This window comes from Phodopus roborovskii, unplaced genomic scaffold, assembly GCF_943737965.1.
Source record: "Phodopus roborovskii unplaced genomic scaffold, PHOROB, whole genome shotgun sequence".
Lineage (NCBI taxonomy): Eukaryota > Metazoa > Chordata > Mammalia > Rodentia > Cricetidae > Phodopus > Phodopus roborovskii.
In genome coordinates, this window is record NW_026126418.1 from 27,812,584 (window position 1) to 27,838,204 (window position 25,621).

The 25,621-nt window shown below is 38.5% G+C and overlaps 1 protein-coding gene across 1 annotated transcript in view; it reads left to right on the forward strand.

Annotated features, from left to right (window-relative positions):
• The window catches only part of Ccdc141 (coiled-coil domain containing 141), a 163,331-nt gene that overhangs the window by 136,255 nt on the left and 1,455 nt on the right, over positions 1–25,621 (forward strand). Inside the window, exons 18-23 of the mRNA XM_051184408.1 lie at positions 7,581–7,721; positions 8,992–9,186; positions 11,247–11,430; positions 15,295–15,407; positions 18,735–18,851; positions 23,502–24,346. Of these exons, the coding sequence (XP_051040365.1) occupies positions 7,581–7,721; positions 8,992–9,186; positions 11,247–11,430; positions 15,295–15,407; positions 18,735–18,851; positions 23,502–24,346 (1,595 nt within the window). The remainder of the gene's footprint in view (positions 1–7,580; positions 7,722–8,991; positions 9,187–11,246; positions 11,431–15,294; positions 15,408–18,734; positions 18,852–23,501; positions 24,347–25,621) is intronic.

The following is a 25,621-nucleotide window of genomic DNA, read 5'->3' on the forward strand; positions in this document are numbered from 1 at the left end:
CAGCCCCAATATGTAGTTCAGCTTTTCATTCATGTGCTGGTTGTCCACTGCTGAGCATGGCGATCTCCCACCCATGGGCTTGTTCTAGGGAAAACACATCAGGATAACAACGATTTCACATCTGTCCCCATTCGGAGTAAAATCTTCGAGTCTACTCGGAAAGCGGCTGAGGGAAAAGGCAGCTGACTTTTTTGAACTTTTACTTTATGCCCAGTCTGCATAATCTGGTTTTGCTGGGTTGTGAGAGCTATTATCTCACAGGTTAAAGGATGGACAATTAAGCTTTAACAGAGGCGCCCACCCTTCCTGTAGGTCACAGGCAGGGCAGGAGGGAGCATGCTGGAAGGAGGGTGGAGGAGATCTGGAGTAGCTGCTGGGAGGGGCCAGGAAGAAGCAGCTAGCAGGGTTTTCACTTCAGCAGTGTGCTCCAATGCTACATGCTTTCTCTTCTTGGTCTGGTTCACATTCTGCTGAATCCATGCTGTAGTCTGTCCTCTACACGGGGGCAGCCTCTCCAGGTTCCCTGTGCTACAGTTTGCACTTCTGTTATGTCTGTTTGCTCTTGCTCAAGAATCATCCAGAGCTGTTGCTTCTCCCAGTACTATAAAAGATTCGTGGCCGCTTTAAAAAAAAAAAAAAAATGATCTTGCTCTAAAATGTCTGCCTTCTTTTTCTCTTCCCTGCCTCATCTTTTCTTCATTTTTCCCCCTTCCTTACATTGTCCAAATATCCCTCCATGCAGAAATGGAGCAACTCTGCACCTACCGAGAATACCAATGGAGCAGGATAAGTGGGTTCCCAGGCTCTCCTGGCTGAGTTTCCACATCCCCAAAGAGCTGTGGCATTTATGAAGCTAGGTTTCCCTGCCCAGGCCCTTCCAACAGTTCTATTTACAGGAACAGCCTCATGGTGAACTTGGACTGGGAGCCAGCCCAGATGACAGATGAGCCTTCCAATCATAGTAGGGACACTCCGTGATTGTCTGTACCACCTCAGGAATGAGCAAGCAGAGACCTGTGGGTTTGACAAGTATTCAGGTATCACTTGAACACAGTCTCAACTACTAAGAAAAGTGTCATCCTCCCTTGCTTCTACTTCTAATCCAATTAGTCTTTAGGCTGTACTTTTACATTTGAAAGTCCTTTGAAAAACTTGGTTTTATTTTACTTTGTTTCTCCCGGTTTGTTTTTGTTTTGGGTCTTGTTTTTGTAGTGACATGACCGGCATGTTGAAATGCAACATTCATATACTGGATTTTACAAACACGGAATTAGTGGGAAAATAAATGGAAAGTACATTTTTGATGCCTCTTAGTAAAATAAAATGAAGCTATGTCTTTTTCTACTTTGACTTCTGACTATGAGAGGAAACTCAGTTGATGTTTCCATGGTGGCAACATTTAGAATCTAGATGTGTTATTTGTTTAGACACTATTATCTATAATGAAATGAAATCAGACAAGGTAGCACATGCCTATTTTTCCCAGCACTTGGGAGGTAACAGTAGGGAGAACAGGAGTTCAAGACCAGTCTTGATCACAGAGCAAGTTCAAGGTCAGTGTGAGCTACGTAAGACCCCATCTCAAAACAAAAAACAAAAATTGAAATGCAGTGTCTTAAGTATTCTTCCAGTATAAACAAATGAGTAACATTTTGCCAGCCATACTTAACATTTAATTTTTAAATTTGATCACAAAACACACTATTTTACTCTCAGTGCAACCAAAGTAGTTCACAAAGATTCATAGACACTGAGTTGTAGTAGACCTCAGAGATTATCTGGCTTAATGCCTCTGTTTTTCATTTGAGAAAAGGTGTGTGTAAGAGGCTCATCTTAACAGTATACTAGAAGACTACAGAATTTCTGTCTGAAGTTTTTTGAGGCCAACTTTTAACCAAGACTCATGTAGACATACTAAGCGTGTTTGGTATGTACTTACCCAGAGTAAACCATTCAATCAGTATAGTCCCGTTCAACCATTTCTATCCCTGTATTCCAATATATCTATTATAAGATGGAGGAATGATCTGTCACCCTTGATTTGTTTCTCTTGACTTTGCTGGAACTAACTTAGTCTCTTCACTTGGGTCCTTACAGAAGGACTTTGTACCCTAAGTCAAGAGGATGGAAGCTACTATAAATATGAAAATATGATTTTAAAATAGGATGTGACATTCTTTAGAGACATGTAGCAATGTCTTTTGTGTTTTATTATCTTTGCGTATTTTTATGCATAGTAAATTTTTGAAAAACTCATTTTCTTAACATTTACCCATGAGAAGCACAACTGTAAAACTGCAAGATTTTAGGACATTTTCCCTACCCATTTCATGCAGTTATGCACTTATATGCATAATTGCTCAATAGCACTTTGCATTTTCTTGCTTCCCCATGTGAATATATCATTAACACACAAACCATTCTAGAAATTTCCACAACCACATTACATTGCACAACCACATTACATTGCGGAGGAACATCATTTGTTTATAACCATGTTTAGAAAGCTAGTATGTTAGTAAAAAACATGTTTTTTTTTTTTTTATAAGCTGACCAAAAAAAAAAAAAAAAAAAAAAAAAAAAAAAAAAGAAGAAGAAAAAAAAAGAAAGGAAGAATAATACTTATGTTTTATGTTTATGTGATGATAATGGGGATTTATAACTTCAAGGCTCATATTTTGTATTTTGTGTCACAAACAATTACTTTTCTGGGAAGAATAGTGATGACAGAATCAGGCTGGTATCCATTTTCTCAAAATAAGTTTTCCACACAGAAGCTTCCAGGCAATTATGTCACCTTACTCTGGAAAGTTTTCTCTAGGATAGCAACATCTTTCCTATCAGAGGTTAAGAAGGAAAGGATTTCACATATGTATTCCATATGCCAGGCATGAATCTATCAAAATCTGTGGTCAGTGTGGACGGATTTTCCATCTGCGAGCCAGACACAGAAACTGATAAGAAGCTATAGATTATAACTGAGAAACAGTGCCTTTACAAACACATACACAGTAAGAGGAAAACCACCCAACCATTGTTTGGTGCCTCTCCCTGACAGAATGAGCATGCATAGTCAGCATGGCAGGAAAGAGCACAGAAAAGTTTGCATAGAGAACAAGCCATAATATTCATTGTGCTTAAAAAATATATTCATCCAACCAGTATGTTTAACACGAGCCAAGCTGTAACACTACAAATGTCTACAGAAAACTTGAGTATCTGGAGACAATGAAAAACCACATGGCACATCACAGCCATGGCCATCTGCTCAGCAAGCCCCAACCCAACTGCATTTGGGTGGCATGTATAAGTGAACAGGAAAAATTGCAATTTGTACAGAAAATGTTCATTCTAAAGGTTGAAAAATTCAAATTGCTCTACTTGATATCTGTAAAATACCCTGTAGGATCTTCTGGAGAGTGTGGTCAGCTCACATTTAAAATTATAGTTAGCATACCCCACATAGGACAAACAAAATGTATTAAATTCATTATGAGGATGCTATATTCAGGATACTGTTTACTGCTGAGACTGGCTGCTGCCTGCAATTTGGAACAGGTCTTAGCTTTCCAAGTTGCTCCACTTCCTGTTGCTATGAGGCTTGAAGCTGAGGAAGATGTGCTGTGGTTATCACATTGGGAGAAAGTCAAAAAGACTTCTTCAGAAATCTATCCAGCACTGAGACCCAAGTCCCTCCATTAATATTTACAGCAAAATAAAGATTAGATTTTGAGTCTTTGGATGTCTTCGTTTCAAATTCAAGTGTCTCTGGGAGATAGTGCATTACTGTCTTCTATGAGCCTTGGAAAACTCTCTCATCTGGCAAATGGAAGAGAAGGCATGGACCTTGTAAAGTGAATGCTAGAGAGATTAAAAACTCACTGCTCATTTTGGAAATGGGTTAGCCAGAAGTATGTCATAGTTCTAATGCAAGATTTTCTTTGCAAATCTATTGCCTTGGTTTTAAATAGCCCATGTCCCTCGCACCAGTTGGCCTTGCCAGCACCAGACTTACACATAATACATTCTTGTGGAAGCTGCCTCAACCAGCTTAGTCAAGACTAAGAATAGCAAGCCAGCCTGGCCTGCCAGGAGCCTCTACTCTTCTGTTTCCACAGTTCTGTCATTCCTAGCTCTGAAAGGAGACTTTGCACTCACTGGGAAAATTATGACGGGGATAATTTTGTAGTTTCAAAATAGAACCCGTTTGTAAATTTTAGTATTTGTTCCTGAGTATAGCCATGTAAATTTAGTCCACTTATTCCATGCACAAATGGAAGAGCTGAGTATGTACAAAGGGGGAAGAATCACATTACTCACTGAAAAACAAATCCTAATATCCTTAATACATAAATTTTACTAATGTGAACTATAGCATTTAAAGATTTCTAATGAATAAACTATTTCTGTCCCCACACTGCTTGTGTGTGTGTGTGTGTGTGTGTGTGTGTGTGTGTATGCGTGCTTATATGCTCAAGCTGGACAGTTGTCTTAACCATCTCCACCACTTCCCATTGTTGACAAGCTCACTAAAGTTAGAAACAGCTGCATGGATAAATGATACCCCAGGCCAGTAACGGTAGCACTCTGTTCCTTTAAAACTATGATGCCAAGTTATATGGGGATTATAGTAAGTTTTCACACTGGAATGTGCTGGTGAGAAAAATGAAGTGTGGCTAGATTTGTTAACACTAGAGGTAGTTCATCCATGCTCCCTTCTACTTGTGTGCTCAGTAGTCTTGAATTTGCATTAAGAAAGTTTCAAGAGCTTAGATTTTGACTGAGATCTCCAATGTGACTAAACAAGAATGGTGCCAGCATCTCTGTGGAGAGAGCTTGTGTGTCAGAACAAAGCTATCACATTTCACATACCTTAGTGTCAGGAACATTCTTTGGCCTTCTATATCATCCTCAGTGGAAATGCATGCATGCCGATACTGAAATGAAGTAATTCTCACCAGTTATAAAGCTGAGGTTTTTTAATACAGAGTAAACTAGAAAACGTATGGTTTAGAGTGAAAGGGTTGGGGCTGTCTTTCTGCATTCCTCAGGCAGCTTTCAAGCAAATGGTAAACCTTCCTGTTTGAAGAAACAAATAAGACCCTTTGGCTACCAGAGTGCTGGTAGAACCTCTCTTCCTTCCTCTAGATTAAAGTCTATAGAACCATGTTTCAGTAAATAGAGTAAGGTAGAAAATTGTGTTTTCTAGTGCATAACTGCCAGTGTATACCTTTGTCCCTTCTGTAATGCTTATTTTGTTACTTTATCTTATTTATTTTCATTTTGTGTTTGTGTAATATATGCATGAGTGCATGTTTGTATATGTGAGTACATGTTCTGGCATATGACATTCATTGTATGTGTGGCAGTCAGAGAACAACCTTGGATGTCAGTCCATTCCTTCTACTTTGTTTGAAATGGAGTCTCTTTGGCTGTCCTTATAGCTGTGTGCATCAGGCTACCTGGCCCATGAGCTCCTGGGAATTCTGTCTCTGCCTCTCATCTTACCTTTAGGAGCACTGAGATCACAGACACATGCTGCCATGCTTGGTTTTGCATGTTGTGGGGGTTCTAAACTCAGGTTCTCACACTTGTACATCAAGCACTTAACCCATTGAACCATTTCTCCAACCTTTTCTTTTGGGGAGGGCACAGGTTCTCACTGTGTAATCTGGATTGTCCTTGAATTTATGATTCCCCTTCTTCAGCATTCTGAGTAGTGGGACTGGGCATGCACTCTTGTACCTTGAGTAATTTGGTTGTTAATTATGGTAAAATACTGCAGCATTACTCTGGCCATCTTAACCACTTTGTGTGCTACTCTGTGGTATTTAGTACATACACCTTAGAGTGCAACCAACACACTCTCCATCAGCACATGTTTGTAATCATCTTGAACAGAATTATCTATACAGTTAACTTGCCATTGAAGGAGTTTTTAAATGATGCTCTCTGGTTGCCTCAGATAGTGTATTTATTAACTTATAGTTGCAGATTGCAATTTAGGGATATGAAAAGAGCCTACCTCAGTTTTCTATTAATTACTCAGGATATAGCTTTATATTCCAGTATCATAAAATATACCTCATTTATCCCTTTCTGCTAGAATTAACACATGTACATTAAAATATCAAGTATCACAGAATATAAATATTTAATGACTATTTCATAAATATACCAACTTAATAGGATATTTGAAATATTTTGTGGTTTCCTGATATGAAAGTCATTTTCCAAATCTGAAGTTACAGCACTTCTAACTGTTTCTGGACATTGTTGGTTTATCTGATTAAAGTGGTTTTATGGTCGTTGTCCTTGGTTTTGTCTGTAGCTTAAAAAGTAATATTCAGCAATGTCATTTCCTCGGTAAAAAAAAATCAATACTGGTTGAGTATAAGTATTTTCTATGCAAAAAAGTGTAAGTATAATAATTTCTACATAGTTAGGTCTGCCAGGGACTTGTAGAGTTTCAAGAAGAGTTAAGGATAAAGTCAATGTTTTATTTCTACAATATGGAAAATTTGGAGTAAGCATTTTGAGAAAGCATACATTTTCTAGGGCAGATGTATTTTTCTATATTATGAGTCTAAGATGTAACATGTGCATGGCTTTTATATATTCTTGGGAAATTTGTTTGCTATCATTGAAAAGAATTTTAATGCATATCTAACTTTTCTTTCCATCACTCAGATTTATCAACCATGACATGATTCCTTCTTGTTGTAAAAGCTCCCATATAACCTTAGGTTTTATGTTTCCTTTGTGTTCCCCTTTGCTGATAATACGAAGTGAAAGTTGCCTAGAAGTACACTTAGCCTTCATGAATATGTAGAAGCAACAGAAAGCAGAATGTAAAAGTCCCAGGTTGCTCAGAATCTTAGTGCACTGGCAAAGACGAACTGTTTGTAAGACCATCATAATGTGTCCTGTTTATACACGTCAGCATTGCCCTTGGTGGCAACGACTCTTACTTTGGATTTTTTATCTGTTTGTTTGTATTTTCAAAGTTAATTTTCTACATCCAAGAAGTAAAACTCATCTAAAACTTTTTCATGGAAATAACTTGAGCTGGGCAAATAAAACTCCTTTCTCACTAAATCTCACACACTGTACTATCAATTCTAAAAGTCAAGCCCTCATTGAACTCTTCCATCAGGAATGGCTCCTTGGAGCCTTAATAATTTTTAGACATAACGACTGTGTGAGAGTTCCAGGATATGGAAGGATCTAGAACAATACAGCATGCAGAAAAGGAAATGAGTGTCAAATTTTATACCAAATAAATACAACTAAGACAATTTGAATTAGCAAATGTTTATGTTCAAGATGTTAGATACTGTCTTGTTTGGCAACCAATTTGATAGTCTGTCACCATGTTGAGTTTAAAACAATTAATCAGAAAGTACTTTCATTGAAGGACAAATGTCCACGTAGGAGATTAGGCTTTGACTGAAATTATTCTGAAGACAGATTTAAGATGATGAGTATTTGGAAATGTATAGATACTTTTGTTCACAACAATGAAAATAGTCTTTTCTAGTTGTAAGAAAATTATAATTTTATTTTTTATTAAACTGTAGCTCAAAGAGTCATTTAAAGATATAAAAAAGAAGTTCAACAATCTGAAGTTTAATTATTCCAAGAAAAATGAAAAATCCCGAAACCTAAAGACTCTTCAATATCAAATCCAACAAGTTGATATGTATGCTGAAAAAATTCAGGTAATAAGAAAATAATGTATGTGTGTGCATGCACATGTGTGTATGCACATGTGCGTATGCACGTGTGTGTGTGTGTGTGTGTGTGTGTGTGTATAGTTACTTTAATTTCTGCAAAATCACTGCTACCCAGGCATAACTCTTTTTTTCTCTCTTTACAGAATTGAGATGAATAAGTTAATTTTCTATTTTTATAATATTTGACTTCTTGAATGAAATAAATAGACTTTGATTTATCTAATTTTCTCCTTTATAAACAATATTGTATCCTCTATAATGCAGAGTTGGCTTTCCCAAAAATGTTTTAGCTATTTGTTTGGTTTACGGTAATGTGATGCTGATTTTTAAATGGACTAACTTACAGGAAAAATTTCACTGAGTAATTTGTGGCAGAATTCTACCCAGAAAACAATTTCTATCATCTGAAATCAAGCTCACCTTCATTCTGTGAGCTTTCTAGCTTATTCATTTTTTGGAATTTCAAATCACTTCTAACTGACACATGAAAACAGAAGAAGTGTATGTACTTTTGGGGTACCATGTTTTATTTCAGTACATGCAAATATTGCATATCATTTAAGCCAGGCTTACGATGCTTAAGAACACTCACAGTTTATTCTAAAATCATTCAAGACTTGGCTATCACCATTACCATGATCAGTACATTAGCATGTTTGGGTTCCCTGTAGCAAGAGCACCACAGAGTTTCTGGCCCCATCACTTAATCTAACACCAGTGATGTGTGTTGAGGTCCATGTGATGAGGCAGCACTGGAATAGTTTTTGCCAAACACTCAAGGCCTGTGCATTTCCGTGCTTGCTCAGCAAATGTCTGTGCATGTGCCCCTATGTGTCTTGAGTGCCTTCTCTGCCTTTTTTCTTTCTGTTCTCACACGTGTCCAGAATGATGTCCATCATAGATTCCAGAGATCCTGAGATTGAATTTATACATATATATATACATATATATATATACACATACATATATATATCATGCATATATATGTTACATATATATCATACATATATATGCATGATATATATATGTATGTATATATATATATATATATATATCTTTTCTGTATATTTACAAATACTGACTGGATAAAATATCTTGGAGAAAGCCCATTCTTTCCAAAGTACATTTACAGGGATTATAATTTTAAGATATCAGAATGGTGGAGGCAACTAGTTTCTTTGTTATTTTGTTTTACCACTATTATCATACATAAGAATATCATTTTCTTTTTAAAAACTTTTACACCCCCCCACAGGCTTTAAGGAAGAAAATGGGAAAAGTTAATATTAAAACTTCTGATTCATTCTTAAATTATCCAAGTAACAAAGTTAACTTCCTTTTGGAAGCCATGGAGGATTTGCAAAAGCATGTGAATGACTTTGACAAAGTTGTGACGGATTACAAGATGAATTTGGACCTGACTGAACATCTCCAGGAAGTAATAGAAGAGGTATTTTCTTCTTATTATAATGATATTCTTACTGCAATGTTACTTCAAAAATATATTTTGTCCTGAGCATTGTGGAGAACTCTTTAATCTCAGTAGTTGGAGGCAGAAGCAGGAGATTGCAAGTTCAAGTACAGTTTAGACCCCATAGTAATAAGACACCATCCTACTACCTTAAAAAATGCTTTTCAAAAAAAATTATTTATTTTATAATCTTTATTTTTATTTTATGCATGTGGGTGTTTTGTCTGCATGTGTGTCTCTGCATCGTGCATATGCAGTGCCTGTGGAGAACAGAAGGTGGTGTCGGATCCCTCTGGGACTGGAGTTCCAGACAGTTCAGAGCTGTCATGTGGGTGCTGGAAATCGAAATCAGATCCTTTGGAAAGGCAAACAGTGCTCTTAACCACTAGGCCATTGCTTCAATGTTGTATTAGCCACTACTGCCATGAAAGCCCTGGTCATACTCCTCTTCATTATTGCTTTTAGGTTAATTCTTTGAAGTTGAACCATCAGGTCAAAGGGAATGAATAGCAGCCACAGGGATTTTGTTTTTCTGCATCGTCCAGTTGCTCTTCAGAAAATTTTGGTTATTTTACTTCTCCCAATACCATAAGAGTTTCCATTTCTTCATAACTTCAACTCAAACTGTTTAACCACTGATATTAAAATTACTGCTGGAAATCTGTTTCAACTTTCAAGTAGTATATTTGTTTCACAACATTTGAAAATATTTCAGAATAACCTGATAGTGGGATATCCCAAGTGAGTCATTACTGTTTGTAGCCTTGGTTACTGCCAAGAGGATGGTGTAGTCCACCTAAAATACGTGAAGTTTAATAAGGTCAAACCATAGCCTCATATTTTGTATCAGAAAAACCACACCCATTGCCTGTTACTCTGAAATAGAAACTATCTTTCTGTCCTGATAATATAGTTGAGTGTTTGAATTTAACACCACGTGATGAAGCAGCTGATTAGTCTTTGATACATGATGGTGAAGCTTCTTGGCACTTATTTAAATTTAGCTTGCCACAGAGTCCTGTTTTGCTGTTTTTCTCACCCAGCACAAAAGCATTTGGCCTGGGGCAGACATTCCTCCTGTCATAGTTACTTATTTTTAGTGAAAAATTGCTTCATACCTCTACTGTGCTTTGAAATAATGACTAGTTCTATTTCACAAAGGTAGAATTCTTTTCTTTGGATGATATTTCCTTGATTCATGCTCTAAATTTCATTCTTAGAGGAAAATGTATCATTAGAATATGACTAAGAAAAAATTTTACTTATGGACTAATTAGTAATGTTTGTTAATTATACTGGATTTTCAGTATTAGCCAACCAATGCTTGAATACCTTGTAGTATCCAAATGCTTGCTCTTAAAAGTTATATTACTTTTCTTAGGAGTTATATTTTAGATAAATCTAAGGCAGGAGAATCAAAGTTATTTCCATACTTTCCCTTTCTAATTGTATTCATGTATATTTCTTTAATTATACTTTAAAAATGTGTGTCTTGGATATCTTAGTTAGGTTTTCTATTTCTGTAAAGAGACTCCATGATCATAGAAACTCTTATAAAGGAAAACATTTAGTTGGGGAAGCTCACTTATAGTTTCAGAGGTTCCATCCATTATCATCATGGTGGAATATGGTTTCATGTAGGCAGTCATAGTACTGGAGAAGTAGCTGAGAGTCCTACATCTTTCAGGCAGCAGGAAGTGGTCTCCATGTCATACTGAGGGAAGCTTGAGCAAAAGAGACTTGAAAGCCCACTCCCACAGTGGCACACATCCTCCTACAAGGCCACACACCTACTTTGACAAGGCCACATCTAATAATGCCACTCCCTTTGGGTGCCATTTTCTTTCAAACTGCTATATTGGCTATCTAAGTGAAAAGGTATATGACTGTGTGCTGATATATATATATATATGACTTGGAAAATTTAAGGCTATATGGACAAGTTTGAGGAAATCAAAATCTGAAATGTCATTGATCAATGTGAAGAACTTCAGAGGAATACATCTCTTTAATCTGTGATTTCTTCCATTTTGATATAGTGTAACTTTTGGTATGAAGACGCAAGTGCCACAGTTGTAAGAGTTGGAAAGTATTCCATGGAATGCCAAACGAAGGAAGCTGTGGAAATCCTCCACAGGCAGTTCAACAAGTTTATTGCTCCTTCAGTGCCTCAGCAAGAAGAAAGGATTCAGGAGGTCATCAACCTTGCTCAGCGCTTGTATGGTGAGTTTTCATTTGATAGTGATTGCCACTGAACAAGACTATACTGAACGTAATCCAGCAGGAAGAAGATCAAGGCCCTTACCCACCTAATCTAAGAAAAGTCTCAAGATCTATTTACATCCAGCAAAAGTAAGCAGTAGGGAATAGAGGGCAGCACTTCCCATGGCAGGAGAAGGAGCCTGGGTTTTAACTATCTTGTATCAACCCTCCTTCCCTATTCACTTTGCATTCCATCCTTCCCATTCTTCTCCAGGGCAATGAAACCAGAACCACGTTCCTTAGACAAAGAATGCAATGTCCACTTGAGTGACTTCTTGAGTGTGAGAAGGTCCAGTGCTAGCTGGCACAAATCTTACCCTAAAGGTTATCAACCTCTTATTTCCATAAAAGTCTGACTTGCAGATTTGAGACATGGCCGGCAAACTCTCCCTCATGGCTGCTTTCTTCTCCTCCATGGTGAGGAAAGGGTGGAAGAAGCCAAGCACTTCTTCATAAAAGAAGTCCCTAGCTTACAATGCTGGAGATCCTGAGAGAGCAGTTCTGTGACTTCTCTGATATGATTCCTGATAGACACAGGAAATGGCCAGTGACCAAGCAAAGGCAGCGTAGAGAAAGACATTAGTAGGTCATTCAGAAAGCAGCCCCAGCTGCCCAGGCTGTTCCAGGCAGACACAAAATGCTTAGCAACATAAAGTACACTGAATGCCTAATAGGAAACCCTTGAGAATAAATTGTTTATTATTTTTCAAGGAAAATAGTAAAATTAGCAAAAACACTAAAATGTCTGCTGGAAGGTTAATGAAAAGAGATGGTGTCTCTCTCTTGTCATGGTTACTATGTAAGTAAGAGTGCTAAAATGGAAATCTTAAGGGCATCTCAAGCACTGTGGATGTCTGTCTTGATTTTGCTTTCCATGTGATAGTATAGACATTCTTTGTCTGTGTTATGTGCTGGTGGATGCGGCAAGAATATAATATGTTGCATTACAGTGCCTGTTCAATGCCAAGATATGGTAAGTATTCAGAAAGACCCCATAAAGTCACATTCTTCTACAACCTTGCAAAGTTCTGGGTTCGGCCTTGTCGAATGTTCTGGCTCTTATTACTAACTGATATTTGCATTAGTTCGCTATGCTCTAGTGAATTACCCTATTAGAGTATAATCTCCATGAGAGATGGAATCTCACCTGTTACCTCAGCATCATAGCATACCTGAGGGCTCAATAAGTGCGGCAGGAACAAGAGAATAATTGAATATTATGATCAAAAATATGGACTTTTTTTCTGCGTTTCCACTCATTTAACATGAAACCTACACACCTTTACAAATTATTTTATTTATTTATTTTGTGCATGTGTGTATGATGAGTGTAAGCCCCAGCACACATTTAGAGGCCAGAGGACAAATGGCAGAATCAGGTCCCTCCTTACACCAAGTGAGTCCTGGGAATCAAACTCAGGTCACCAGGCTTAACAGTAAATACCTTAACTCACTGACACATCTCACCAGTCCAGGAAGCTATCCATCTTTTAGGCTGCATTACACAGTTACTTTAGGAATATGAAATAAAGTCTTGCAGATGACAAAAGCATTGCTGATCCCTGAACCTTTAAATTCTACATTCATTTGAGGGCAGAGGAATAGAGGCCACAGTGAAGAAGAGGTCAGAGGCCAACCTGTGGGTGAGTTCTCCCCCTCTACCATGTAGACCTCAGTGTTCTATCTTGGGTTGCCAGGCTTGACAGTGCTTTTACCTGTGCAACCAGCTGGTCAGCCAGAATCCATACTTGTAACACAAATAAATTTATCTCAAAAACTAACTGTGAGTGTCTTCTATGCATCAGGAGCTGTCCCAAGTGTTTATGTGAAAAGCAAATATAGTACCATTCCTACAGTCAAGAAAAAGGGTCTAGGTCTAAAAGCTACCGCATAGCAAACACTTGTCTTGTTATGTGTGTAACTTTTACCTTCTATGACTGGTGTTACAGGTTGAATTTGGGGCCTGTCATGGTTACTTTTGGTCAGTTTGACACAAACCTAAACATAATTGGCAATAGAGAATCTCAACAGTAGTTGCCTCCACTGTATTGGCCTTTGGTGTGTCTGTGGGGCATTTTATTGATTTCTAACTGGTGTGGGAAAGCCAAGCTCTCTGTGAGTTGTGCCATTCCAGAGTAGGTGAGCCTAAGTTGTGTCAGAAAGGTAACTAAGCAAGCTAAGCATTCAGCCTGTGGGTAACATCCCTCCATGGTTTCTGATTTATTTCCTGCCTCCAATTTCTGCCTTAGCTTCCCTCAGTGACAGATTGTAAACTATAAGCTGAAATAAACCCTTGCTCCTCAGAATGCTTTTGGTCAGTATTTTATCACAACAGCAGATGAAGAAAATTAGGATAGAGCCTCACATACAATAAGTGAGCCTTGGCCATTGGGCTACATTTGTAGCCTAGCATGAGCATCTTCTTTTAGGAAATATGTGTTTCTAGCTATTGCTGGTTTTCAGGTTGGATTGGAGGGGGATGTGCCTATTGAGTTGTCTGAGTTGTTCTGGATTCGAACCACTCATCAGATGTAAGCCAGTGGCAAATGTTGTATCTCATTCTGTAAAGCGCCATTGCACTTTATTCCCCTCTTCACTCTGCAGAGCCTCTTTAGTCTGACACTCTCCCATTGTCTGTGTTTGCTTTTGTTTCCTGTGCTTCCAGAGTCCTGTACTTTCTTCTACTGGTTTTCAAATTTCAGGTCTTGGATTTAATTCTCTAATCTATTTCAAATTGATTTTTCTAACTCAGAAATTGGGGAGAGATGATGGTTGAAGCCCATTATTCTAACATACATACATACATACATACATACATACATACATACATATGGGTTTTTTTAGTGTGGAATTACTGTCTCAGCTTGGTCATGAAATTAAAATATGTCATAGAATTAAAATTGTACACATTTGGGGCAGGCAGGTTCAAACCAGATGATGGAGGGCCTTGAATGCCACCCTTAGAAATGTATATTCTCTAAGCAGTGAAGAATTTCTGAATGTCCTGGCTTGGGAACCCTGATCAGCACTAAGTATTTATAAGAACATCATTTAGGTTCCATAAAGGTGACAATGGTACAGCAAATGCAACCTTTATTATAGAACTCCTGGGCTAATGAGTTTCCCAGTGCTGTGACAAAACATCTGCGTTGGGGTTTCACGGTCATCATCCCATGCTTGGCTGGATCCACTTCTTTGGACTTAGGTTGAATAGAATATTCAGACATATAGTGGAGAAGGCTGCTCACTTCACAGCACCCAGAAACACAGAGACAGAGAAGAGTCTAGGGACAAGATAGACCAACAAAATCATCCCATATCCTCTAATCACCCACACTTTCCACAGGATCCACTACCTCCCAACAGTCAATTCACTAATCCATTGATTAAGCCAGAGGTCTCATGATCCTTCCCAAATGTCCCACATCTGAATATAGCATTGATGGCCAAGCCTTCAATATGCAAGGTTTACATTGATATATGTTAATCAAACCTCAGACTTTGTGTGGTGATACACACCTATAATCCCAGCACCTAGGAAGTGGAGGTTATATAGTAAATAAGGCCAGCCTGGGCTATGTGAGACCATATCCCAACGCCTTTGTCCCCCCTCCCCCACCCTATATCCAAATATATCTAAACCATAACACTTGGCTTTTAAAAACATTGCATTCATTGATTTGTCTGTCCAGTGTGTGTTTGCTAGGAGCTTACTGTCCACCAGCACTTGCTAAAGATACCTGGGAGATGAATTAGCATCCAGCTCTTTCTGTTTTCCTGTTACGAATTCCCTTTAAGTGTAGATTTGTCTGTGCTCTTTCCCAGGTTTGGAAGAAGGGCAGAAATACGCTGAGAAGACTGTCTCAAGACACAAGGAGATTCTTGAATCTATTACTGAATTATGTGGGTCTCTCATGGAGCTTAAAGAAAAACTGAAGGTAATTTCTTCTTTCTAGAATATGTGTTATCAAGTTATATAAATAAAAATGTGTTAATCAGATGTCTTCTGGTGCAGAGATGTTCTAATACAAATTCTCAGGAGACATAACGTGCACATTTGTTTCACAGCCTTCAACATAATTACCTGAGGGCTTGTGATAATTAATCCTGTTTCTTTCCCTTCACAGCAGAGAAAAATGTTGCTGGGAATGAGGGCTAAATACAATTAAGGTGTCTCGTTTACATTTCCATGGATCATATCTTAGAGGATAAATGTGTGCCGTTAAAACCAAAGCCGCATTTGTATTTAGGAGTCTTATGTTTATATTAATAAATTATAGATGTAATGGTTTTTCTTCCTTCATATTATGGCATCAAAGAAAATAACACTAATTTAGGTATTATATTCATTGAACATTTAGCATTATGGAAGTAGTAATGCAACCTTCATGTAATTAAAATGAAATGATAGGTAAAAATGGGGTAAATGATTATGATCACTATGGTAGACAAAAACCAATGAAAGGAAAAATACATTGTCATGCTTAAAAATGTTTTGGTTGATGCTGATTCTACAACTTACTGAGAGTGGTTTAGAATATCACTAAGAGCACAGGCTCTAGATTAGAACTCTGTTGCCTTGGAATATCCTTGATTTACAAGTTGAATAAATGGTTTAGCCTCCATGTGACTAAATTTTCTGGTCTCCTAAATGGATTCCACAGTGGTCCAGAGGTTTGACTATGAAGATATTCCATGTGTTAGTCATTGCTGTTGTTTATGCCTCTTAGTGAACTTGCAGTTCAGGTAGAATTATATCTATCTCATGGCAAATATTTTTACAGTTTCCCATGTCATAAATTTGAGTATTTACTCAACTTAGACAATCTGAGGGAATTTTAATTCAGTAGTTACACAAGCAAGTCACCTTTATTCTTCTTTTAAGCATTTAGATTTTCAACTTATTTTCTTTCCATCATTTTACACCACACTACAGTGAGCATCCTTGTGCTTGGGTTTTTCACTCTTTTGTGAATTTATTTACATATAAATTCTTTAAAGCAGATTTGAAAAAAATGAATAAAAAGTACTAATATATCTAATATATAAGACAACTGACCTTTTGTAATTATTTTACAACTGTGAAGCTGCTAGTAAGGTATGAGTGAGCCACATGTCTTACATTATCTTTGTTAGCATCCCCCTCTACAGCCCTCCCTGGGGGTCTGTTTCTTCTCTGCTGCTCGCATGTATGGGCTGACAAATCCTCTTTCTCTCCCTGCTTGCCATCAGCCATAGTGCCCTCCTTTGTATTGACCATTTTCAGCTTAATGAAATCTTGAGTTCCAAATGATATTGCTCCCCATCATTCATTCCATGGGTCTGTTCTTCTGGGAAGAGCTGATTCCCCATACCTTAGAGACTCGCTTCAGTTAGGATTTTACTCCCTCTTGCATTTTAAATCTTCCACTCAGATTCTGTCTTTATCCTACTAATGAGTTCCTTGATTCTGAACTGGGTTTGATTTCCCTTTCCTAAATATGGCTGTACTCGAGTCCTTTCATAGTCAAAACCTTCACTAGGAGACCTGCCCATGGCTTTGAGACCTGAGATTCTACATTCATTCCATGCTCCCATCTCACATTCCTTAGTGTTTCTACTGCCAGACCTTTACTTCATAGAAATACTCCTTTCCCACACCAATCTTCCTTACTCCTCCCTTGCTAGTCTCCCATAACACTTGTGATCTTTCACACCCATCCTAGTCTGTTCCAGCTGCTATGTTATATAATATAGACCTGGTGGCATTTAAGCAGCAGACATTTGTTTCTTGAAGTTCCAGAGGTTGGTAAGTCTGAAATCAAGACCTACAGCAGTTTGACACCCAGGTAGTTCCTGCTTCCTCATAGTCACCTCATCCCAAACTTACGAGGTGCAAGGGCAAACGGTCTCTCGGGTCCCTTCTGTAACTTACATTCCTGAGGGACCCATTTCTTCTTACATGGGGGTTATTAAAAAGAGATGCACAGACCCCTATAAAGGGTAGACTAGTGATTTTAAAAAAAAAAAGAAAGACTCTATTTGTATAGTGATTTGATACTTGAAAAAGGCTTGTATGCATATCATCTCTGGTTATTTCCAAGGATATGTAAGATGGGTGGGTATACAACCTCCATTGTTTGTTTGTTTGTTTGTTTGGTTTGGTTTGGGTTTTTTGTTTGTTTGCTCATGAGATAGATAGTCTCACTATGTAACCTGGGCTGCCTTGGAACTCACTGTAGGTTAAACTGACTTCAAACTCCCAGAGATCCAAGTGTCTCTGCCTCACCAATGCTGGGTTCAAAGTATACAACATTGTGGGTGGTGTTTACCTTGTTCCAGAAGGAAGATATGAGTCCAAAGAGGGTAGAAGTGCTGTCCCTGGGATTCCACAGGCTGGAATTTGAAGTTATGTCTAATTTAACATCTAGAATTCTTTCCGTAACAGCTGCCATTGTGGTTTAGATTCTAAGTGTGTATTAGTGCCAAGTGGCTCATCCAATAATAGGAACCAGTTTCATTTTAGATTTGAGATTCAAGGCTGCATTTCCCACATAGGTTCTCCCAATAGTCTCTGAGCAAGTGTAATGTATACTATGAGGAGTATGCCTATTTCCATAGCCATCTAATGCCACAATCCATGTGCAACAATCTTCTAGTTTAATGTAAATATCATTTTAAAGCCATGTGTTCTGTCACTTGGGGCACCTGTGCCTCCATTCCTCATCACAAAATCTTGGCCCTCATGCTGCCTCCCTGCCAGTATGTAAAGTACCACTACCTCTGTGAATAAAGCTGAGTCCCATAAAATGCAGAATAAATAACAGTCACAAAGGACAGCCTATGTTCCCAACTCTTCTATTTCCTTCTTCTTTTCAAGTCTCCCAGTCTGCTTGTGTGGATTCTCTGGCTCACCTCCCTCATTCTCCTCCAGAGACTGCATCAAAATCTTCCTCAGTGATGCTCTCGAGCCTCCTAATGGCTCAAACTGTCTTACACAGTCATTCCCATCTCCAGAGAATGTTCGTGCAGGAGCATCCTATTGTTAACAATCACTTCATTCTCTGCAGGCCCTTTGAACAATTGGCCTTGCTGGCAAATGAGCTTTGCTAAAGGGATGAGGCAAGAGGAGAACTGTGTGAGCTTGACGGGAGAACATTGGTCTCCTGTGGAATGCATTTAAGGAACGTTTGCTATTGGCTTATGGTGTTTTTACAAGTGGTTAGCATATAGGATTATTTCTTCTACTTTCTGGCTCAAGCTCTCACTAAACTTGCTTTTTACAGCAGGGAGATGTTCCAAAGATGAATCCAAATTTGGAAGCTTTCCATGATAATTGCATTGACCTACTAAAGGAGCCAATGACAAATGAGCAGACGACCTTCAAAGAAGAAAGGAATGAGGTAAGGCAGCGCAAGTATTTAGCTTGAGCTATGTGTTACTTTGTCTTTGAGATTTGTTACTGTTTGAAAAGATGAATCTACTATGTGTCACCCGTCAAATCAAGTCTTCCAATATAAACTCAATGACAGTTTTCTTATCCCTACCATACCAGCTTGGTCATTCTCCTGTTTCTTTCTGTATCTGCTCAACTAAATCCTGAAGTCATAGCATTTCAAAAAGCCATGAGAATTTCAGAAAACTCGATCATGTTACCCTAGGCTAGTTCTATTCTTCCATGTCTTGCTACTATCACTGTTACCCTTTTAAGGTCAATCTTATTTCTTTTTTTTTTTTATGCATATAGAGTATTTTTTATTTAATTTTATATAACAAAGTCCAATTAAATGAAAACAAACATTTATACACAATATTTGGGAATTTGGGCGTCGTTCTTTCCAAACTACTTCCTGCTGGTAAGGGGCGCTGTCTTGGGGGATTCGAAGAAGATTCAGATATCCTAGCTGTAGTCTGCAGGGCTGTTTTGTCCAGCTGTTTGGAATGTAGGATCAGCTTGTACTCTGTTTCAGGCGGTCTGGTGTGATCAAACCACATTAGTCTGGAAGGAATCCACATCTTTTCATTTTCTGTGGAAACAAAAATAGAAATACTTTTCCCCAGTAACTTGTTCTTCAACTTAAATTTTGGAGTCAAAGCGTTTTTTTTTTTTTTTTTTATTTTACATGTCGATCCCAGTTCCCTCTCCCTCCCTCCCTCCCTCCCCCCAAGCCCTCCCTCCCTCCTTCCCTTCCTTTTGCCCTCTCTACCCTCTCCCATGCACTCTAAACACCCTCCCCTCCCAACCCCCCACCACAATACAATATGTAGGGGAATGCCATCCAGTTGGGGTCATGTAGATCTGACAGGTCCTGTGAAGTAGGGACTAGGGCTTCTCTCCTATCTCTAGAATAAGGCAGTTATCCCTCCATGGGGGATATGTTTGCAAAGTCCTTTTGTGCACCAGGGATACATCCTGGCTCCACTGTCTGAGGTCTCTTAGACTGCTCAGAAGGTCAATCTTATTTCATTTTATTTACTTAGTATAGTATTATCAAAGTGGAAAGTTTTTAAAATTGATATTGGGAAATATTAATACATATAACTAGGTAGCATCTTTTCCCCATACCTAACTACACATGACATTTCTAGGCATCTGTACTAAGACACTGAATCCAGCTGAAATATAAATGCTACTTAGACAAATGTTTCAACCTGTTGTCATACACATGTAACTTAAAGCAAGCAACAAGGACTACTAACACTCACAGATAGAAATCTATCACACTTTCAACAGTCTTGTTAAGTTGCCACATCCTTCTGGACTTCCCATGAGAACATGTGCTTTATTCCTAACTGCTGGATTAGTACAATGACAACTGGTTGAAATAATGAAGAAGAGTATTAAATTGCCACATTTTAAAATCTATGATTTTAGCCAGGTGTGGTGACACATGCCTTTAATCCCAGCATTTAGGAGGCAGAGGCAGGCAGATCTCTATGTGTTCAAGGCCAGTCTATTCTACAAAGTGAGTTCCAGGAGATGCTCCAAAGTTACACAGAGGAACCCTGTCTCAAAAATAAAATCCATCATTTTAAACATTTTTGATCTGGCATAGTAACATTATTTCCTAATTCTGCATATTTTCCTCCAGTATGTGTTAAACACATTTAATAAAAACTCAGAAACAAATATCTTTGCTGTTAAGGCAACCACACTCATCATTTATATTATATCTGGTAAAAACAAAAAGGTTTTATCATGCTTTTATTTATTCTTATTAGAAACAAATATCTTTAAATAAAACAAATACAAGTGTTTTTATTGACAAGTAACTTTTATTTTGAAATAAATTAAAAGACACAATAACTGGACCATCAGTCATTTAGAATGCAAGTGAAGGTCCACAATTATAGCAGTCAGGATTTCCCAGTGACAACATTTCCAACCCAGTCTGCTGCAGCTGGTACAGACAGTGTAAAGAAAGGGCAGCAGTAATCTTCATTTTCACTTTCAACCAGCCCAATGACACTTAGACTCTCACTGTCTCTACTGTTTACCGATAGGTCAGATGTAATGATTTCTCAAAATGTCCAGTGGGCAGAAAACAGAAAGTCCCAAGTAGAAACCTGGAATCACTGTATTCAATCCTGACACCCTTAAGCACTGAATCATCCTCAGAAAATTATTTGAGTTGGAAAATAACAGTTGTACTGAATGATTATAAGAAGGTATTTATCAAAGGAGTTTTCTCCAGGAGATAGTAAAGTGTCTGTCATTTATCCTGACCCCAGATGTGGCAGATGGCATTTAGACGATCCCATGATGCAATGCATGGGACACTGCTAACAGATTAGTGCTGGCGTTTTATCCCCAGGCTGGGTGCTGAAGCTAAATCCATAGCAATATCTGAAAACTCCTAAGATTAAATGGCAGCACAAAGTATTAAAAGACTTGCCTAGAGTCATGGGACTGTTTGGTAGATGATGAGGGCTATGTGCGCCAGCATTTAGAGGTATAGAATTTAGTGCTGGGAGGGATTTAGCAATCATCTGGTCAAATCTTGTGGTACAATTGAATAAACTGAGACAAACAGACATTGAATATATTTCCCTCCACAATTCCAGAAACTAGTAACAGAAGCAGGCAGGCAACCTGGTCAGGTTGAGTTTCAGGAAATAGCTCTTCTGCAAGATGGAAGGCCTTTCCAGGGAACTGGTTCATAAACATGAACTGTCTGTAGTGATGCCACGGGGGCCCATGCTGAACATTTCCTCCTTGTCTAACCAGCTGTTTGCATGAGGATTAATAAACAACAATAAAAACACCTCTCTTCCAGACAGTTCAATGGAGTGCTCTTATAGACAGGAAGGACAGCCCCTGGTTCTTCCCATCAGATTGTAGCACTGGTGTTAGACACTGTAGAGACAGATGCCTTTGAACACTCAGAATCGCTAAGTGTTCTCTTTACTTTTCTGCTGTTCCTTTCCCATGTCAGGCCAAGTGTCCAAAGATCTCAGCTCTCCTCCTGTCTGCCTATGAGCCTTCTATGGGTCTTCCTCCCAAATGCCCTTCATACAGAAAACCCTATGCCTAATATCTTCATTTACTTCCCACTAATCCCACAAAATCTTATTTTCCCTAAGGTAAGGACATCTACTATAGAGATATTTTGGAATTTAAAGTGTATGGTCTTCCTTTAAATGTGCAATGTGCACTTCTCCCTGTGCAATTTACTTTAAGGATCGATTCTACTCACTTAGGCTGATGGGTCTACAATATAATTATATTCCTTTCCAGAACTGGCCCTACCCACAAGCAGTGACTGTAAATCCAAGGGATTGTGCCAAGCTGTGCAAATTAAAGTTCAGCAGTCATGCCAGACATATGAACCAGGGTATTGGTGTAGAATTAATTAAAAGTCAATTTGTCATTAGATATATAAATGGCTAGAGATCTTTAGAGGAAAAAGTATACATAAAAGATTAAAAAACTAAGAGCAGGGAGCTGGGGAAATGGTTGAGTCAGGAAAGCCTTAGCCACAACATGATGAGGACCCTTTCAGATTCCTATGTAAAAAGCTGAGTACCAGTGTATGCCGGTAATACCAGCTTTGAGGAGACAGAGTCAGGAGGATCACTAAGGCTTGTTGGCCATCTGGTCTGGAATTGGTAAGCTGCAAGTATCAAATAAAATCATAATCATCATCATAATAATAACAACAACAATTGAGGAAGATATCCAGAATGGAAATCTGGCCTCCACACTCATATGCACTCAAGTGAATTTACACACGTATATAAACTTATATGTGCCACATAGACACCAAAACAAAAAAGCCTTAGATGGTGGGAAAAGAGAATTAACAACAACAACAACAACAAAAGAGAAGTGAAAGGTATAAGAGAAGCAAACTTGGAACAGAATTCTATTTAGCAAATCAGAGCAGAATTTTCCAGCTATTGTTCCAGAAATCATCAGAATGATGCAAATGATTTCATGCTTGGAAAATTAGAAAAGATGCCAGTACCTGTGAATGCTTAGATACCTGTTTCAGAAGTGAAAACTGTATAGATTTAGAAAACTATACCTCAGTGAGCTTTAAAAGTGACAATTGTAATGTTTTACAATGACTTGAAAACTGCCTGTCCAGTTTCATGTTGACCACAAAAGCAGAAGGGCCAAAAGCCAAGTGGACTCGGTCAGAAAAGAACATTTACATAAAATGTATCTTATTTTGCTTGCTGACATCATTCCTCTGTGGGTAGTTCTTGTTTAGTGTCATAGGCATACTTTACTATGCTTTCAGGGGATCATTTATTTGATAAACACACTTTTGGTATCTTCCTTAAGATAACTGGAAAAAAAAATAGGAACTGGTCAGGAGAGAATTTTGTCTGTGTCTGTTAAGAATATCTCATTTCACTCAAGAGCTATTTGAATACTTTTGGTCGTGGGAATGGGATTGTTCACAAATAGAGATTTGGAGTTCAGTGTACCCTCTTAAGTCTTAACACACCATAAATTTTCATCCCATAATGGCCATCACTATAGTGGAAAGCTGGGAAAAGAAGTGTGCCCACCTAATGAAACTTTGGCTTTCCCCCCTTTGAAGGGGCAGGTGCGAAGAGCAGATGCCTTGACCATCAATGGAACACAGGAAGATGAGCTTCCCATAGACTTAAAACAGTCCTCTCCTGACAAAGAGAGCAGTGCCCAGGGTCTGAGCCTACTGGAAGACATGTTGTCTGGAGAAGAATCAGAGTGCATCTCATCTGATGACATCTCCTTGCCTCCACTCCCAGTGAGCCCTGAGTCCCCTCTGGCACCATCTGACATGGATGTGGGAGAACCTGCCAGCTCTTCAGCCCTGGTCCTCCATATCGGTGGCTACAGGACACACACAGGGGCTGGTGTTCTAGGGCAGCCCCAGGAATCTGTTCTTCCACCACCTACTGCTTTTGCTGATGGGTGCCATAATAAGAAAGAAATATTTACAAGTCACTTTGAGAGGCCCTACACACAGTTCAGGGCTGACTCCTCATTAACCCCCAAAGGATCAGTAGAGATGAGTACCAAATTACACATCAATGTGAAATGCCCAACAAGCATGCCTCATGAAGTGCACGACAGAGCTTTACAGCAAGGCTACCAGGCTCAGGAGAGCTGGCTAAAAACCCAGGAGAAAGTGCATGCTGATTCTAATGTCACTAAAACCCAAAACAGGCTGCATGACTCCCCTGATGTATCCCCTGGCCTGGGCCCTCAGTCAGACACCAACAGGAGGCACGCGGGTCCCCAAGGAGACAGGAAAATCTCATCTGCAGAGAACAGCGTGGTCAGCCTAGCTGGCCAGGCACCTCATTTCTCCAGGCTGCTGTCCAATGTAACTGTCACGGAAGGTTCCCCAGTGACTTTGGAAGTCGAAGTAACAGGATTCCCAGAGCCTACACTGACATGGTGGGTAGCCTATAATGACAAACCATAGACAGAAATAATGCCTACTGAGAGTTCTTGTAAAGTGCGGACTAACCTAAAGGTTTAGGGCTGGCTGACTAACATACTCAACTTTGCATGATTGGATCTCACATCACACGTCAACTTTCATTTAACTAAAAGCCCTTTAATACCCTTAGGGGGAAAAATAACCATGTGAAATAATGATTTAACAGTCTCCCAAAGCATGGATGTTGATTCTGTTTGGTGTCTTTCCATTTAACATTCCTCGTTTCTGATAATCAGTTCTCGAAATACCACCCCTATTGTCTGTTTCTACATTGGTATGGCATTTTCTTGGTTTAACATCCTTCAGGCAATTAAAAAGCCTAAGATACTATAGGGTTGTTTTTATTGTTTGTTTGTTTTGTTTTGTTTTTTTTCTTTCCCTTCACTCATTCATTTCATCTTTCCAACAGAATCATAGGTGCCACCTTTGTGATACTTGTTTTGCTAAGGTTCCTTTTTTATAAATATCTTTAGTATGAAAGGCAAACTACTTCTTTTACAGTTACTCCAGGTGGCTGATAATAAACTCCTTCTTGAAAATGATGTGATAATTAAGCTACGAACAATGTGACCTCACTCTGGACACGTTGTTGCCTTTTTTGTGTTGGTAAAATAAACTGTAACTTCAAGGTTCTAAATCACTTGCCATGAATAACAAAGCAGTTCTAGTTTTTTTTCTGTGGGGAATTACTTTTAAACCTTCACAAAATTTTTACCCTCAAATAGATTCATTTGAGAACAAACTAACAAGTGATGGTGAGTTTATATTTATAGGCTAAGATAAGTATACTGTATTTTATTTATCAGAAGTTTTCAATAAGTTGTTTTATTTTTTGCATGGCCCATTGATGGTACTTGACTTGTGAGCCAGCTGTTTTAAAATTTTAGGAGAAAACTTTGGTGCTCAAGTAGTAAGAGAGTCTGCACATGTGTGAGTGCAGAAATTAGCACTTTTTTTATTTTGCTATGTTTATGATTGCATGTTTTTCTCACACTTCAAAACTTTTGTATTTATCAATTCACCAGGTATTTATTTCATAATTAAATATTAGTTCACTCCCAAGAAAGATGCCGTCTGAGGTGTTTCTTATTTTTCTCTGCACAAACAAGCAGCTTCATTAGGGTTAGTACATACAGCTTAAGAATTGTGGCAACATATGTATTATTGAAAAACTATTACAAATAGCAAAAACATTAAGCCATTTTCTCAACAGCTCTAGAGGAGGTGAA